The sequence below is a fragment of the Anabrus simplex genome, chromosome 1 (assembly GCF_040414725.1).
Source record: "Anabrus simplex isolate iqAnaSimp1 chromosome 1, ASM4041472v1, whole genome shotgun sequence".
NCBI lineage: Eukaryota > Metazoa > Arthropoda > Insecta > Orthoptera > Tettigoniidae > Anabrus > Anabrus simplex.
The window spans coordinates 303940938-303959846 of record NC_090265.1 but is presented as its reverse complement, the minus strand read 5'-3'; the positions used below and the strand labels follow the sequence as shown (position 1 = coordinate 303959846).

General features: G+C 37.7%; 1 protein-coding gene across 3 annotated transcripts in view; it reads left to right on the top strand.

Moving 5' to 3' along the window:
* Positions 1 to 18909, top strand: part of cert (ceramide transfer protein) — a 535770-nt gene that overhangs the window by 254282 nt on the left and 262579 nt on the right. For all 3 annotated transcript variants that reach the window (XM_067134802.2, XM_067134801.2, XM_067134800.2), the window contains one exon: positions 16645 to 16767. In XM_067134802.2, the coding sequence (XP_066990903.1) occupies positions 16645 to 16767 (123 nt within the window). The remainder of the gene's footprint in view (positions 1 to 16644; positions 16768 to 18909) is intronic.

Below are 18909 nucleotides of genomic sequence, written 5' to 3'. Positions count from 1 at the left end.
CTACAGAGGAGTAGCCTTAGTCGACAGGCCTAAAATTGCTAACAAGAGTCCTGACCAAGCGAATAGAGGGAATGATAGATCCATTGCTACCCGAGGAACAGTTCGGATTTAGAAAAGGAAGGTCCACTATCAAGGCTATGGAAAATCTGCTAGGACACATCAAATCTACTCTGGAAACACCAGCAGGAAAACTCCACTTGATATTTGTAGACTACTCGAAGGCTTTCGATTTAGTGAACAGGGGGATCCTAGTTAAGAAGCTGGAGAAATTGACCGGAAGATCTAACATGACAACGCTTATATCAAATATATTAGCGGAAAATTATGTACAAATGGATGATGAGATAGACGTATCAGAGTGGATACCACAGGAAATAGGGGTCCTCCAAGAAGATCCACTGAATCCAATCTTGTTTAACGCCTTCACATGCGATGTAGGGGTAAAGATAAAAGAAAGTACCAATGCGTAAATGAATATCTACACAGATGACATGGCGATCGCTTCAGAGAACGTCGATTAACTGCAACGAGCTATGGACTTACTCGTCGAATGGGCAGAAGAAAATGAAATCTGCATAAACGAGGACAAAACAGAAATGATGATTTTCAGGAAGGGTGGTAAATTCACACAGGCTGACCAAATGATGTGTAGAGGATCACGTCTAGGAAGAGTAAATCATTTCAAATATCTAGGTCTAACTCTGCAAACAAGTGGGCATTGCTTCCGAATACACATCAGATCCAGGATGGTTGCTGCGATCAGAGCAATGAACGACATAGGGAATGTTACCCTTATTGCAGTAGAGACAGCTATGCAGCTATTTAAGGCAAAGGTAATACCGGAGCTGACATATGGTCTTGAACTCATAGGAGAGTACCTTACTTGTAAACAACTGGAGGAACTGGAGAAAATCAAAGCTCGCTACCTCAAAAGGGTCCTGGGAGTATCAAAGTCAACCCGATCGTGGTTGGTATATTAGCTAACGAGGGAAACGTACCTGATAGAGGACCTTCGGAATGAGCTGATATTGCCAGTTAATGTGGCATACGAGAAGCTTCTACAAGATCTGAAAGCCAAAAAAATGGAAATTTGGGATTCCTTCTACACTACTGAAGCCATGATGGACAGAAGGTGGATGGGTACAAATTACCAGCTGCGCCATATCTCTACAAGAATGGCGGTCCATGGTTTCCACTTTAAATTATGCTCAGAGAAGAAATTCCATGACCCAAGTGATCAGTGTGTGTGCAAGCTCTGTGGTCAAATGTGTGGACGATATCATATACAGGAATGCTCCGAGAGAAAGTGCTCAATTAGTGAATTTGTGAAAGCCTGATAATGATAATGATCTCTGCCTGAACTAAGCAGGTGTGAATGTGTATATGTCATTGTATTCTTGTTTTATGGCCAGTGGCTGCATTATAACATTATTATTAATTTTTGTCGGACTCCCATATGCACAAAAATTAGTGACGCCATATGGCATCATTGGGCACACGCGACGCAAGTCCTCATGAAAAGTTCTTCAAATTGTGAACCTGAAGTATAATCATAATACCATTTATATAAATGCTCCATTGTTAAAACTGGTTCTCCTGGTTATAAAATAGTATTTTTACCAACATACACTTCAAAATCATAGACAATGCCACTTAAATCAGCTGGAGCAAAAACCTTTACATCCCATTTATGAGGCTTATTTTTCATGTATTGTTTCAGTGAACTTCGCCCTTTGAACGGTATTATAATTTCATCCACAGAATTGTACTCCTCGGGCTCAATATCAGCGAATCTAGCTCTGATGGCATCAATAAAAGGCCTGACTTTGAAAAGTTTATCATGCTCTGGATGATCACGTGACTTTATATTATCATCGTTGATATGGAAGAAGTTTCTGAGTTTGTCAAACCTATTGCGGGACATAACGTCAACAATTGGGGGGAATCTGATTGGTTGTGCCCAGTACGTTCTGTAACTTGGCATCCTGACTATGCCTGACAGAATGTGAATTCCCAGAAATTGCTCTATTTCAGTCTTATTTGTGTTTAGTGAGGATCCAGTTTTCTGAACACAGTATAAATTTGAGTTGCCTACAAAATTGTCAATGACAGAATCTGTACAAAATTGTTTGAAATATTCATATGGAGTCATTTCACCTGGTGGATCAGAGTGATTCACTGTGCACTCTGAATTAACAGGTTCTAAGTTTTTACACCACAACCTTAAGTCCCTCTGCCTCTCATTGGGTACTAGTGAGCCAGAAGTAGATGTTTTTGCCTGAAGTTGAATAGCCAACGGTATTTCATCTTCATCCAGATTAGGTTCAACATTTACTTCAAAATTCAGCCCCGCTTCCAGAATAGTATTTGGCACTGGTTCTGCAACTGTATTTGGTGTTGTTACTTCTTCCTTGTCATCATCACCGATATCAGTGTCAGATACGTCATCTTCCAGAAGAAGAATGACCTCTTTCTCAGATAAAAGTTTTTCACTTAATGGATTCATCTAGAAAAAGGAAATAAATAGTACACAACAATTTGAAATGCAACTAGTAACAAAAATTTATTGTGATATAATTTGGAATAGTAGGCTACTTATTTCAGTTATGCTGTTTATTAGCAGGTTTTCTTACATTAAATGATCAAAATATGCTATTAAATGTTTACATAACATTGCAAAACAATCGGTAATAATGAGAAAGGCCTCTGAATAAAAATCTAATTGCCTCAGATAAACATAACCTTAGACATGGCTGCTGCTTACTGATGCCAAATGGCATCATACAAATTTACACACACAGAAAACCTATAAAGCTTAACATAACAAGAACTTACATACAGAATATTTATATTACATCCTTTCCCTCCAAAATAACATAATTTGAAACAAAAATAAATATTACTTACAATAAAACATGTTATAATGCAGTACGGTGTGAAGGCGTCTCCAATTCCAAGTCGACTTGATCATGGAACATGCATAAATCTTCGGCGATAGTCAACTATTGAACTGCTCTAGTGCTACCAACCAACTTCTAACACCACAACGTATCCTACCATAATGTCATATGGCATTCAAGATAATTTTCAAAGCACAGAAAAAAAATGTTAAGTGTCATGATGCCATATGGTATCACTGGGCTGGAAAGGGTTAACTTGAAAATATTAGTGATCTTATGAATTTCATTATTAAAAGTGAAAGTGGAAAAGGATTTGTATTTAGGTAGTTCTTTCTTAAGTGTTGTTTTGGGACAAAATTTATGTTTATTGATAATACTTCCTATAAAGTGGCTACCGAAGCCATTGAATTTTGCTACACCGCGAATAGTATTCAATTCAATGGAAAGATCTTTCTTGGTCATGGGTATGTTGAATGCTCAGTGAACTAGGCTGTTACATGTTGCTCTTTTGTGAGGTTGGGAGCGAGTTGAATCTTGATGAATAGTAACTACGGATTGGGTAGGTTTTCTATACACTTTATAGGTTAAAGAATCTGGATGTCTTATGATGGTTAGATCTAGAAAGTTGATCTTTTGATCGGTTTCTGATTCTAGAGTAAATTTGATATGGGAGTCAATGCTATTTAGTCCTTGAGAGGTGGTGGGAGCGTATGTTGATTCTGTTGATTTTTCATTTATAATTGCTAGATCATCATCAACATACCTGGCCCAGAAGAGGATATTATCGAATTTGTCGTTAATTTTAGTGTGCTCCAGAATATCAAGGTAAATTTCCGCAAGAATACCTGAGACATTGCAATTATTGTACAGTATTGAGTAGGTGGAATAAACTTTGTAAATTATATGTAATCTTAATTTAATACGGAACCAATAGTGAAATTTATAACCTTGAAAAAAATATATTTGCCATGAAAATTAAGAAGTATGCCTACTTATGTAACATTTCATTCATCCGAACTTGCAAGAGGCTACATTCCCTGTGGATCGGACAATTCGCTGTCATTTGCATCACTAGAATCCACTCTTTGATAACCATTTTTTTAGCTAAGGTATCTAGGGCACTTTTCAGGCTCCACATCCTTTTCTCTTTGAGCACCACATGATGAACATAGGAATGCCATTGATCCAGTGTCGCCTCATGAAATGCTGTGTCAAGATGTTTACGCACGTCACAAAGTTTGAAAGTGGTGTTAAGGCTGGCAGCATAACGTTTGATCTGGCTCCACACCATCTCTGTGGGGTTTAATTCACACTGATATGGGGCATTCTGAATACAGTGTAGCCTGCTTGTTTAGCTAAGTCATCTATTACGTATTTCTCGAACGGAGGCCTGAGAGTCTTCAATTCCAGCAATTTGGTTTTGACAAGTCCTTCGTTGCATATTACGTTTTTACTTCTCAGCCAGGAAATTACTTCAGCTTTTCTCCAGGATTTGTGATAATGAGCATTGTCTAACACAATAACACTACCAGGGGCCTGTTCCATGAACGAACTTTGCAACTTTTCAACTTTGCACTTTTCACTTTTCGATTCTTGCAAAGTGCAAAGTCTTTCTGTTCCACCATGAACTAGGCTGTACTTTTCAATTTCTTCTCAAAGTGAAAAGTCTTTGCGAATGAGTGATCCGATCAAGTTTATTCCATCAGCAAACTGTATAGGCCTAGGCCTAATGCTTTACTTTTCGCGGCGAACTTGGCGGTATAATTGTTATACCGTTAAAGTTTTTATCATGGGAAAGAAAGGTTATTATAAGAAGCTGGCTATGCTGGAAGTTGTCAAGGAGAAACGTGACATCTTTTTTTGACAACTTTAAAGATAACCTCTCAAATGATGACACACATCAATGTTAACAAGAGTACCGTCAACACATATACACACAGAAGGACATTCACCCTTCATTAGAAATCCCGTCGCTATATTAAGCGGATTATCAGGCCAACGTACTGTTAGGAAATATTACATTTACTATAACATATACGACTTTGGTAACAGTTCTGCAAATAATTGATTTTGATGTCCCATGCATTGCTGTTTACTAAAAAATGTAAACATATAAGAATTTGTTCTTTTTGGGAAAGGAATTTACTTTATTTTTCAATAAATTACCGATCATTTCTAGAATATAGTCAGCCTCTATTGGGATATGAAATCACTCGCGATATTACGTCGAAGTGAGGTTATGAAAGTTAATCCTGTCTTTGTACGTTCTATTATTGGATTCTGCATCACTGGTCCTCACTTGATGCTAACAAAAGCTCACGTCGTAACGTGTTCATATCACTAAACCAAATTCTACGCCGAGAAACTAATGTACATACTTGTTAATTAACATCTTTGTTAATCTTTGCAAGATTTATGAAAACTTTTCACTTCATTTCTTTGCACTTTGCATTTCTGTACCAATGGAGGAACATAACAGGCTTGAAAAGTGAAAAGATTTCTAACTTTTCACTTTTCACTTTGCAAGCTAAATCTGAAAAGCGATGGTGGAACAAAATCTGAACTGAAAAGTGCAAAGTGAAAAGTTACAAAGTTCGTTCGTGGAATAGGCCCCAGGTCAGCTTTGGTAATATTCTTTCAAACTATGATTTAAATACATCACCAGTCATTTCATCGTGATAGTCTCTACTTTTCTTAAACTCGGAACACAAGATCACCATCCTCCACAAAACAATCATTACTTCCAATTTATAACACTATAAGTCACCCCTCCCTGTTAGATTTTTTAGCCATATGCTTAAACCCAAAATGAATGCCTGTTTCTTCGACTTAACAGTAGTGTCTCGCCGTGCCTTTGATGTTGTGTGCCCTTCGCTAATCCACGTTGAAATAGTAAAATTTCCGTCCCTGTTGTCTAAACTCTCTCATTTTGCAGAGATAACACCTACGCAACAATATATTATCATCTCTGTCCACTACGATGCTTTTTAGATTTCTACTGATGAAATCTAAACCTCTGTATTTCTTTCAATAGCATGTGAAGGGAGGATTTTTTAAATTTGGGAGTTCAGGATCAGAATTTACAGCTGATAACAGTTCATTACTTGTAGGGGGTACATTGTTTTAAAAAAATCTCTGTATAGCAGACCAACAAATTCATCGCACTTCACGTCCAAAATACTTCTAACACGTCACCTCTTTTTACCCAGCGTGGTACCACAGCCGGTACTAGAAACTTCTTTCCGCCCGCTGTAAACACTCAAAACACACACACTGGTGAACTCGGATGTTAATTTCATGATATTGTTAATTGAACTGTTGGGATATGTTTCCATAAAATTAAATATGTTTAAGACAATAGTCTTCTCTCCACTTTTCAGAGGTTTACCTCACTTAAGCCTTACAACACCAGCCATTAATGTGAACTGACTCAAGTTACAAGTAACTATTCACATTTTGGTTCCGTATTGAAGATGATGTATATCACAAATATTATAATAATATTTATAGATCCACCTGTTCAATACTATACAATCCACTATTTCATGTGGTTAAAATTTATACATAATATTTAAGTCATGTGTAACAGTTGTGAGACAGCCTTCATATTCAACATGGCCTACTTTGGACCGCAGTAAACAATTGACTACCTAGTTAGTCCTTTTTTCTTCGCCCAGAACATTTTTGCTGTGGTTTCTCTTCCTCTCCTCTGACTTGTTCTTGGAGTTTTCATTTTGTTTTTTCTGGAACCCCTTGAATTTGTCTATTTTAGCTCGAAACATATCTCTATTAAAGATTTTCTTTTGGATTGATGCCAACTTCCTCCATGTCTTTCCTTGTTTCTTCTACCCATTTAGTAGTCGCTTTTAATTTGGTGATGTATTTAAAGATTTTCTTTGTTACTCGACTCACGTTCATTCATGTGAGGTGCCCATAAAACTTCAGTCTCCTTTTACGTGTAGTGTCTGTGATCTTCTCTGTCTCCTATTCCTCCATGTACCATCCTTTCTTTTTTTGGTTCATAAGATCTTTCTCAAGATTTTTCTTTCTTTCTTCTCTAGCTCATCCATTTCCCCTTTCTTATTCAGTATCAAACATTCTGAACTGTATAGTCCCTCTGGCTTTATAACAGTGGTATAGTGTCTGATCTTTGCTCTGTAAGACATTCTTTCCTTGTATTTATCCTGTACTAATCTATAGGCTAAATAGACTCCGTGGTATAGTGTCTGATCTTTGCTCTGTAAGACATTGTTCTTTTGTTTTATTTATTCTGTACTAATCTATAGGCTAAATAGACTAAATCCATCTTTCTGCTCCTTCCCTTATTTCCTTCTTTATTAAGCCCATTCGGCTGGATCCATTCACAAACATATTTAAATTTATCTGACCTCTTGACCTTCCCATACTTTGTTTCCAGACGCTTTTCTTTATTATGTTTGTATTCTATGTACTCTCTTTCATATGAGATCTGGAGTCCTGCTTTCTCTGCTATGATTATTATTATTATTATTATTATTATTATTATTATTATTATTATTATATATAATTCGCTGGGGCCATCAAGGACCACGTTAAGTCTTGTTGCATTTGACACTGAACTTGGCCTTCTTTAGAGCCCAAATTTCCCTCATTCTTTGTGAGTGGGCCTGCTTACGCTCCTCTGTCCAAGGGGCACCGTGTCTTCTCTTCGGTTGCTCATCTCGGTTTAGCCCATTCGTCAATATTTTCTTGCGGAAGAGATCTCTGTTAAGGGCGTCTTCAGCTGAGATATGTAGCGTTTGCAGGTCTTCTTTGGTATTTCTAAACCAGGGAATTGTGGTTTTGGGGTTTGAATCAAAAAAGTGAAATATTTCTTTAGTTAACTTTCTTCCGTCCATTCTTTTCAGATGACCATAAAATTGTGCCTGTCTTTTTCTGATTGTGTCAGTAATTTTCTCTATTTTGCTGTAGACTTCCTTGTTGGATCTCTTTTGATGGATTCCATTTCTGTACTTTGATCCCAAGATTCCTCTCACAATTTTGCGTTCTCTTTTCTCCAGTTCGTCAAGGAGTCCTTTGTTGGCATTTAGAGACAGGGTTTCGGCTGCATATAGAACTACTGGCTTCAGAACTGTTTCATAGTGATGTATCTTGGTGTTTTGGGAAAGGCATTTTTTGTTGTAGATTGTCCGGGATGTTTGGTAGGCTATTTCCAGTTTGCATACTCGCTCCTGAAGTGTTTCTTTGTCCAGTCCATTTTTCATGATTATCTCACCCAGGTATTTGAATTTGTCTACTCGGGTGATGTCCCCGTATTTTGTATGGAGTTTTGGTGGAGCCTCTTTGATGTTAGTCATTACTTCTGTTTTCTCAAACGATATCTGCAAACCAGTTTGTTCGGCAATTTCCTTTAAAATTTCAACTTGAGCTCTAGCGGTTTCTATGTCGTTTGAGAGAACAGCAATATCATCGGCAAATGCTAAGCAGTCTGTTGCGATCCCCTTCGATTTGGTTCCTATTCTCAATGGACTGTAGTTAGTTTCCTGTAATCTCACCCGCCAGGTTCTGATGATCTTTTCAAGAACACAGTTGAAGAGTATCGGGGATAGCCCATCACCTTGTCGGACTCCTGTTTTGATGTCAAAGGAATGCGAGAGACATCCGTGGAACTTCACCTTGGTTTTTGTATCGGTCAGGGTGGCTCTAATTAATGCCAGGAGTCTCAAATCAACTCCAAATTCATTTAAGATGTTTAGCAGGACTTCCCGGTCAATTGAGTCGTACGCTTTCTTAAAGTCCACAAAGACAGACACATACTGGTTGGACCTTAGTGTACAATATCTGATGATCGTTTTGAGATTTTGGATCTGTTCAGCTGTTGAGCGACCTTTTCTGAACCCTCCTTGGTATTCACCTATTTGATGTTCGACTTGTGCTTCCAAACGCTCCAGGATGACAAGTGATAGAATTTTGTAAGTCACGGGTAGCAAAGATATTCCTCTGTAGTTGTTGATGTTCTTCATGCTGCCTTTTTTGTGTAATGGATGGATCAAAGCTATTTTCCAATCTTCGGGTAGGGTCTCCTTGTTCCAAATTTCTTCTATTTGCTTTTGCAAGATATAAAGTGATTCCTCTGGAGCATATTTCCATAGTTCTGCTACTACTGAGTCTTCGCCCGGCGCTTTGTTATTTTTGAGACGGGCAATGTGGCACTTGATTTCATCTCTGTCGGGTGGTCTGGAATCTGGGAACCTGAGTAAGGGTTCCTTGGTCTCAATGGCGCTTTGCGGCTTAGAGCCATTAAGTAAATTCTTGAAGTAATCTGCCAGAATGCTGCAATTTTCTTCATTTGACGTCGCCAGTGTGCCGTCCTTTCGCTCAAAGCATAGAGATGGTGTTTTATAGCCAGTGAGTTTGCGTTTGAAGGCTCTGTAGTACTCTCTGCTTTCATTCTTCCTAAAGTTTTGTTCTATCTTTTCAATGAGAGATTTTTCGTATTTACGTTTCTCATTTCTGAACACCCTAGCTGCTTGGCACCTTGGGTTTTGTAGGTTTCCCAATCATTTTCTGATTTCATAGAGTAGTACTGTTTCCACGCATTGAGTCTTTCTTGGAGGACTGATTCGCAGGTACTATTCCACCAGGCATGCTTTTTGCTTCTCTTGATTTCTGCAACGGCTTTGGCGGCCTCAACAAGGAGACTTTTGGTGTTGTTAAAGTCACAGTCATTTGGTCTAGCCTTCTCCTGGAACTCCTCGATCCTCTGCCGAAGTTTATTATTGTCTTCCAGTCAGCCACAAATTTCAATTTTGCAATATTGTTTGTCATATTCATAAGAGAGTTGTCACAATGAAAACTTGTATTTTGGTTGCAATAGTATTCTAATCTGTTTACTGACGTCAGTAGTACAGTCAGTCTTCCTGCTTTTTTTCTAAAATAGTGCGAGTTCTATTGCAGCTGAGCTCGGTGACATTTGAGTTAGTTTAAAGGTGGAAACACATTACTGTCACTTCACGTCAGTTCGCGCCCATCGTGACGCAATCGAACCTGTCAAGAAAGATGTGCTATGCCTTTTCCACGCTATATGAAATGTAGAGTGATCACACTGCACTCATGTCACAGCTGTTGACGTTGGCAGGCGTCATTATGACGTAGAATCTGGTGACAGCGCTCTTCACGCGGAGCACATTTGTCTGCTCTAGCACATATCTGGCGATGTGAAGTGTGAATAGAAGCAGTTTCTTTTAGCGATATGGAAGAAATGTTAATTGAATTGGTGCGGGTGCATGAGAATCTGTACGACATGGGTTCGATTAACTATCGAAGTCAGCAAATGTGGCACAAGACATGGTACAAAATAGGAAATAAATTTAAAGATCACACGTACTAATTTTAATAGGCATTCTGTTGTTGAAGACAGTCCACAATTGTACTTATGCTTATTATCCCCATAATAATAATAATAATAATAATAATAATAATAAATGAAATGGCATATGGCTTTTAGTGCCGGGAGCGTCTGAGGACAAGTTTGGCTCGTCAGGTGCAGGTCTTTTGATTTGACACCCATAGGTGACCTGAGTGTCGTGATGAGGATGAAATTATTTCATGTACCCACAGTCATTTGCAGCAGACAGTACTCATGGTAACAGAAGGATCACATGCAATTAAAAGATCATCCAAATCCAATGAACTGGATGTACTAACATAGCTTGCCATCGGACGAAGTATACTGTGATCTGTGAACGTGAGGACAGTGTGTTTCCTGTCTTCACGCCGCATACAGTGACATCATCAACCTCCCCTCCATGCTGACTCAGCACAGAGAGAGTTCACGTGAAGTGACAATAGTGTATTTCCTCCTTAATTGCGGCAACTCATGTTTTGTTTACTTTCAGAATGTTCTTTACTGCTGGATTCCCATTTATAAAATATGTTAGTTTTGCCAGCAACATTTGTAAATTTTTCTCTTTCACAAAAAAGTTAAATTCCATTTCAGAGAATTTTGGAGTAAAATTAGTGCCTGAATTTGGCTCACAACACACATTCCGTCATGCCATGTAATAGGCACATTGACTTTACAACCACTTCTCTCCCTACCCCATGACATTTCGTCTCCACTATCACTTCCCAAAATTTCACCAACATCTGTAGCATCACTTTCATCACTGTTGAAATCCACATGCAAATCAATCTCTTCCAGTTAATGAAGAATTTCCTTGATGTGCATACTATGGGAAGCCTTAAGACACAGCTGTTTGTTTAGTGTTTACATCTGGATACAACAGAAGCAAAATGTATTTATCCCCTCACCATCTATACATAAAAGACTTAGTTTAAAATGGAGCCAACAGATCACAGCAGCATATAACCATGTTTAAAGGAAATTGAATTAATTTGATGGCAGCACAAAGAATGTAACAGATTAAATTTGTGATTCAACGAAACAAGTAACATTTTTGTGATATGTTAATTATGTTATATCTCATGTGCTGTCAAATGGGAATCCTTAAATCATACAAATTTCTAAATGTCTTATTTCAAACCTGGCATTTCCTGTTGATGCAGTTAATACGTCATGTGTTATGAAGCACGAGTGTAGTGAGTGAATCTGCACTTACCTGATGAACTGGCTCTCCCATTTTCTTACATACATATTACTTGATTGTTGTAGACTAAGAAAAAACAATGAGATTACAGAATATATCTGAAGCAAACATGTATTTAGAGTGATACTGTATCATACAAACTCATAATGCTTAATTACATTAAGACATTTGTAAATAGGGTTCTGGGCCACTAGTGTTCAGTGTCCAAGTGCAGCATTCAATGCTGGTGGAAATAGAAACCTACACTTCACACACAAGTCATGTCAGGATTTTTGTGACCCAAATGGTGACAATTTATCCTTTCAAAGGATACGGAAGAGCTGCAGACTTGGGATCAGCATTGTGAATTTATAAGATAAGCCAAGACAAGTCATGAGTTTTGTGAAGAGATATGGTCTTTCTCTTGCATGAAGGACATAAATGTTCCAAATAAATCCAAATGATTTTCACCCATTAACTAATCATTCATGGTAGGAAAGCAGAAAATATATAGAATTACTAGCTTTCCCTAATCAAATATGATAACCATTGTCTGTCAGCTTCATTATCAGCAGCATCATCATCAGATTTACAGCCCAGTGTGAGCCTCAGCTTCCTTCAGTACCTTTCTCCAGACTTCCCTATCCTTAGCAACTGCTGTCCACCAGCTCTTCTCTCCAAGCCTTTTCACATCCTCCAAGACTCCATCAATCTATTGGAGTTTAGGTCTTCCACATTTTCTCTTTCCTTCAGGCATGTATTTCTTAATTTTCTTCAGTACAGTGGAATCTCGATATCTCGAATCACCTCGGGAGCTAAATTTTATTTTGAGTTATTGAAATTTTGAGATATAGAGAATACCATTTTTGAGCACGTATAGCTCATAATTGAATCATATTTATCTACGGGCTTATACTGAATACATTATTTTTAACAGTATTTAAAAGTATACAAACTCTAATTATTTACGGCATAAATTTAATTATAACCCTTATTATAGTAACTCTTTTAGAAGACAGTACATACAGTAGTGAAACATACCTCTGTTAACACCTTTGGAAAAAAATCCATTAGTCTCCTCTGTTTGTTACTGTTAACTTTTCCTCCCTTCACGGTGAAACTTCTCGTCAACACCATGCAGCCGAGTTTTAGAAATGGAGCTTGTCATCAGAGACTTTCGGGGAGTTGCTTTCATGCATGACCGGTAATTAATTCACATTCGATAAACAGCGAGGCTTTGCTGATTTTCCGATCATTAGAAGTTTGTTTTGGGTTCCCGTCAAATTAGTTTCCAGCATCACTGTAAAACTTTCTTTAGTTGTTAACTGTTTGTCACAAACCACAAATGCCATATTGCACAGTTAATATGGCACAAAATTCGAGTTAGAGTATTTTTTGCTTCAAGGGAGGAAATGTTTGCTTTGATAAATCGGGAAATTCATGTAACCGAATGTAGAGCAATAGAGAAATAAATACACATGAAGAATAGGACAAACGGCCGGGAAATTTTAGTTACTTCGAGATACTGAATATTTGAGTAATTAAGGTTTGAGATATCGAACTTCGGCTGTATTTTCTTAATGTTCATTCTCTGCAGGTCTACTTATTTTAATAATTGATGTCACAGTGTAAGGTAATCAGTACAGTTCGTACAGCTTTGTTTTACCTTATTCTTCTCCTTCCTTAATGGGGTCATGGATTTTGCTTTCAAATAATCCAATTTTGGACACATCGTTCTGTTTCAGCATGCATGTCTTGCATCCATACATCATATCAGCTGGGATAGTCATGACCATTTTTCATTTTCCTGTCGTTATTGACAAAATTTCACATTGACCACAATATTTCCTAACTCTGGCTGAGAAACATATTTCCTATCGTATCCTCTTTTGAATCATAGTTTGTTATATCCATTGTAGAGATAATCAGTATCAGTACACATTATTGAGTTACAGATGCATGGCAACACATGATCGTGCTTCAACATAGACTAAAAATAGACTTCAATCATGTTACGTCATTGCAAATAAGAGTCGCACTACTAGAGATGGTGTATCGTTGTTGAATGCTGGGGAAAGTGTGCGTGAACATACTCTAATGAGCAAGGCTTAATTGGTTGGTCAGTTGATCGATCTGTTATCCATCTAATCCAAGTTTCTAACAATGAACAAACCTGCACATATTACCACATCTGTGTACCAAGTTTTGCAATTAAAAAAAAAAAAAAAAAAAAAGCTATTTGTTTCGGGTGTTGGCAAGTTTTGCATTAATACATTTAATTATCATCAGAAATGGTGTTTTTCATACATCTTAGAATGTGTTGCGCACCCTGTATCTGGGCTCAAAGCAAAGTTATTTCTACAATCAACAGGGTGGTACTAAAGGGAATCCCATAAGTCTAGTGTCTGGTCATAGCCAAGTTCTCCATAACAAAGTTTGAGAATCCTACATAGCTACATATGAAGTTAAAAGTTCATCAGATTTGACCTAGCTATTTAGAGTATGATAAGAAACTACAGTATATTTGAGCTTTTCTACATAAGTACTTCATTGTACATGTGTGGAAAATGTTGAAATTAAAAGTTTTTAACTGTCTATGTTACCTTGATGTGTTTCTACACATTGTTAAAGCTCCCCAAGTACAAATGAACCCTCTTTCTGAAGATATTTATGCAGTGATTATTGGGAGGATATCACAGTGTATCAAAAAATATTAAGAGTACTTATAAAATATGCTTATTCATGTTTTCTAATGATCTTTTTAGGTTCATATACTTTTTTTTAAGTCATTCAGCTTAAACTTAGGTAGCTCATTGCAAGAGATGAAGAAATCGCTTTGCACAATGTAGTCACATTGTGCATGTCAGGTTGTTACAACAGAATTTTGTTACCATTGTTTTCAGTTCTGTCATTGTCCAACTTGTGGACACCTATGTATGGGTATTCAGCAAAGCTAATGCAGTCAACCCTGTGTTCATCTGTATTCTGTAAGAAAGAAGTCAGCTCCTGGACAAAACTAACTTAGCTAACTTAGCTTTATGGGAGTGAAAGCTGGATGAACTCAGGATATTATATTTGTTACAGGGTTTCCGTGGCTCACAGAGGATTAGGAAATGCCTGGGTTGAATGGCTGGACAAGGAATTATTTAGAGCAACTTTTAATATAACAAATTTGGAAATTTTTTTCTCCCCCCCCCCCTCCTAGTTTAAAATTGAGAGATATAAAATGTGAATAAATAACAAACAATAGAAAGAGTTATTAATGGGCTCATCAGCTCTAACAATGTCTGGGACTTAGAAGTCCAGAATCAGGTACAAAACTTGATATAATTACCAAGTTCTTATTTTACATGTTATAGAGAAGTATTATTGCTCCGGGCAGTTACACATATTTTACAAGGTCAAGGTTTGCTCCTAGCAGTTACATTACACAGGAGTCTGAACTCCAAAAAGCCATGGTCTAGCCTTGCAGAGGCAAACGGTTTCTTTTGACGCAATAAAAATTCTACCTCACGTTAAATTATTCATGCATAGTTGCCCCGATGTGGGCTTACCCATTTCTTAGTTATATTAGTCACTATTACCAAAGGGCATTGACACAAGGAAATATTTACACTCTGAAAAGAATAAATAGAGGTATAACTGCCCATACTACGTGGCTTTACTGGTAAAAAGAACAGGGTACACATAACCAGCCATAAACAAAAGGCAAGGAGGTGAAACAGGAGCACTCCTTATATAAATCTCTAAAACCCTAAGTGGGCTTACGGCCTGAAGATAGAGAGGCTAATCCTATACTACATGGGAGTGACTAAAGGAGAAACATTAATGCCAAGACAAGATTTACAAAATTTGGAGGTTGAAAGCTTCAGTCACCCAATGCAAGCTTGAGTGATAAACAACAGAGGGTCACCACTCTTTGTTCCCTTACATTACATATTTCCCATTAGGGAATAGAAAAGGAGTCCTCAGACTTCACCAGCGTTTAAATCACCAGTTTATAAAGTTGCATGAAAATAAAAAACAGCTGAAACCTTCTCCTCAAACTATTCGCAGGTGCTATCATATGTCTAGGTAATTCTGCCATTGCCTTGTGTCGCTGGATCTTCGTCAAGCAGGCTTTACCCCTGCCTTCTGGGTTCATGTCAAGTCGCACTCCTCAACACTGGAACAATTCAGACAAGGCAGTCCTAAAGTACCCTTGACCTTTTATAGTTCAATCAGGGGGACCTTCCACAACACTTTGCTGATTCGCTAGATCCTGTACACAACCCCGGATTTAAAACATATGTACCAGCATCTGATAGGGTGATTACAATCGAGGAGGAACTCGCTGAATTGTTGACAACTTTGGTACATTAAAAAAAATCCTCAGAAAACGGTTTACCAACTCCAAAAATAATCAATACTGCATCAATTAGTTAGTTTCTACTCCAAGAGGGTGCGCAAGCAAATTGATGGTAGAGACATCTAACTGTAGAAGACAAGTTTCTGGGAGTTCACAAGTTCAGGTCTGTTGACACAGATGGCCTTAGAGAATGTGCGCAATTTAAATAGCTGGGGAACTTGTACCCCAGGTACAATATTAATAAGTTGTAAGTAACAAACATGAAAGTAGCGAGAATGATTGGTTGTATGAACAAGTGGGAGCAATGGCAGGAGGGTACTGGGAATGAGGAGGTACGGGCTAAGTTAGGAATAAAGTTGAATGATGAAGCTGTACATATTAACCAGTTTCTGTGGTGGGGTCATGTAAAGCAAATGGAGGAGGATAAATTACCTATGAGAATGATGGACTGTCGTGGATGGTTAGAGAAGTAGAGGGAGACCAAGATGACTATGGTTAGATTCAGTTTCTAGTGATTTAAAGGTAAGAGATATAGAACTAAACAAGGTCATAGAGCTAGTTACAAATAGAGGATTGTGGCAGCATGTAGTAAATTCACAGCAGTTTGCAGACTGATTGCCGAAATGCGTAACTGTCTGTAATGAAGATGTGTGTATGTCATAAGATATATTTAATATTTATTCTCTGTTGTGTGTGTCTTTTTAACACTGTGCTATGTGCTCTTTGTAGCAGCATTTCTCACATCTATTACTTACAACCTGTGTGCCTCATTGTTTATCATCCTCAAGTATCATCATTATAAATGACATGAGACTTCCATTATTTTTAGGTTTGAAGGAAAAGATTGCAGAGATGGAAACATTTCGAGATATCTTATGCCAGCAAATTGAAACTCTTCAGAATTACTTTGATTCTTGTGCAGATCTTGCGGCTTCAGTGAAGAAAGAGACAGGTAATATAGTGTTTAGTTATGAGTAAAATTGTTCTTGGGTGATATTTTCCTAATATAGAAATCCTACACTATCATAATGCAGATAACAGTGTGTGAAGACTACAGAGCAGCTCGTAGGTAAGATATAAACCTGGATTAAGCCGTGCCTTTGTACTCAAGACAGATTGTGATGCTCCTGTAAATTCTTGAGTTAATGTTGAATCTACCCCAAATTCTTTTATTTTATACTATATTGAATCTCATATGGTTACATTCTTAAGAATAATATGGAACATGGATACTGTAGTAGAGTTCAAGGTGCAACTGAGTTTTGGTTCCCAAGTATATGCAGTCTGTGTATCTGGAGAGTTTGTTACTCAAAAACTTGTTCACAAAAATCAACTGAACACGCAAATGTGAATGTTGGTTTCAAATGTTTTGGGAACATTTAAGTACAAATGCTTGGGAAGTGCTACTAGGAACTTGGTTATTCTTTATTGGCAGTGCTGCTGAATAGTGAAGCAGTCATAAATTCCTAATCATTAAAATCCCAAAGATTTACTGGACCCAACTTTCTTAATGCTCCTGTGTGATGTTGAACAGCAAGTAGCCAGTCTTGACCATTTACACAATGATTCCCACAACGATTGCCATCCCTTCTGCATCTGCGTGTTGGTAAACTAGAGTATGGTCATTGTTACACCACTCCCATACACCCATAGGAAAAGCATCAACTTCTGTGAATAGATTACCAGATTGTAAAGCAATAAAACTTACCCCATTAGAGTAAGAGTTGAAAATGCTTCAATGAAGCTGTGATGAATGCTTCAATAGACGAGTGTTGTAGCATGTGATGATATTCCAGTTCACTCTGCAGTTCAGCCTCATGAGTCTTCAAAATTTTGGTACAAATTGCATTTAAAAATCTACAGCACATGAAAATTTGCTGTTCATTACTTCATTCAGAAGTCGTGAACAGTGCTAAACTGACCAATTACTGCTGTATAAGAAGCAGTTGCGCTATTCAGAAGTTTAATGCAGACCCGGCACTGGCAAGCTACATAGGTCAGGAAGCTATTGCATCATCCACTCTCCTAGACACGGCACAGGGAATAAAGAGTGACTTGACTGATGCTTGTACTGTATATAAGATTAATCATGGCTACAGATTCCAACATCTGCAGTATCTCTGAGAAGATTTGCAAAAATGATTCTTGTTAAAGTACTTATGATAGCTTAAACAGCTATGAAGAATGGGGATAAGTCCGAGCACAAAAGGAAAATTGGAGAAGTTGTCTGTTTTGAAGATGTACTGTACATCAAATCAACGGGCCTTGCAGAAAGAGTTTCGCGAATGAAGTTTAGTGAAGTGGAGAGTTGATCTGACCTGTTGAAAACCTATGTGCTCAGAGATGATAATCCTAATGTCCTTGATAGGAGTGATGAAAGTGATTGAGTTATTCTTAAGATGTGGAAGAACAATAAGAAAGCCCTTCACTTTTAAAAAAATCTTATGATTTAAGAAAATTGAGGATATTATGCAGAGAGAATTCAAATACCTAAAGTTCCACAGGGTGTTTATTTATTTAAAGTCATTACGGAATAAATCAACTCGCTCAGCTCATTTCTAATGAGATAGAGAAAAGCTGGACTAAATTTACACAGAAACTAAAGAGGACAGCAAGAACAAGAAACACTCATATCAAGTGGTGAGAAGCAAGAAAAACAAATATGAAGGAATAAAGACCCTGGAGAAGGATAGCCTGCTGCAAATCCAGACTTCGTCCAGGTAGATTATTGCTAATCTGATCAATCCATTTCTTCGTTGGTCGACCAGTTCCTTCTCAAATCGTACCCTAGCTGTTCTTTGTGGGTCCATTCTTCTGAATTGGATGCAGGTTTCTAGACTGTATGCAGTAATTGGTACAAAGAAGCTTCTGTAGGGTATATATTTGATCTTATTGGAACTTGCTTACTCCAAGAAGTTTTCCTCACAAGATTACTGTTCTCCATTTTGTACTCTACTAGTGATTTCTGAAGATGATTGGCTCTCTGTTCTTACTACACTGCCAAGATAGCAGAACTGATGTACTTGTTCCAGTTTCAACTTTGATACATCTAGAGTGATGTTGTGTCGTCTTAAGAGGCAACATTACCATTTTG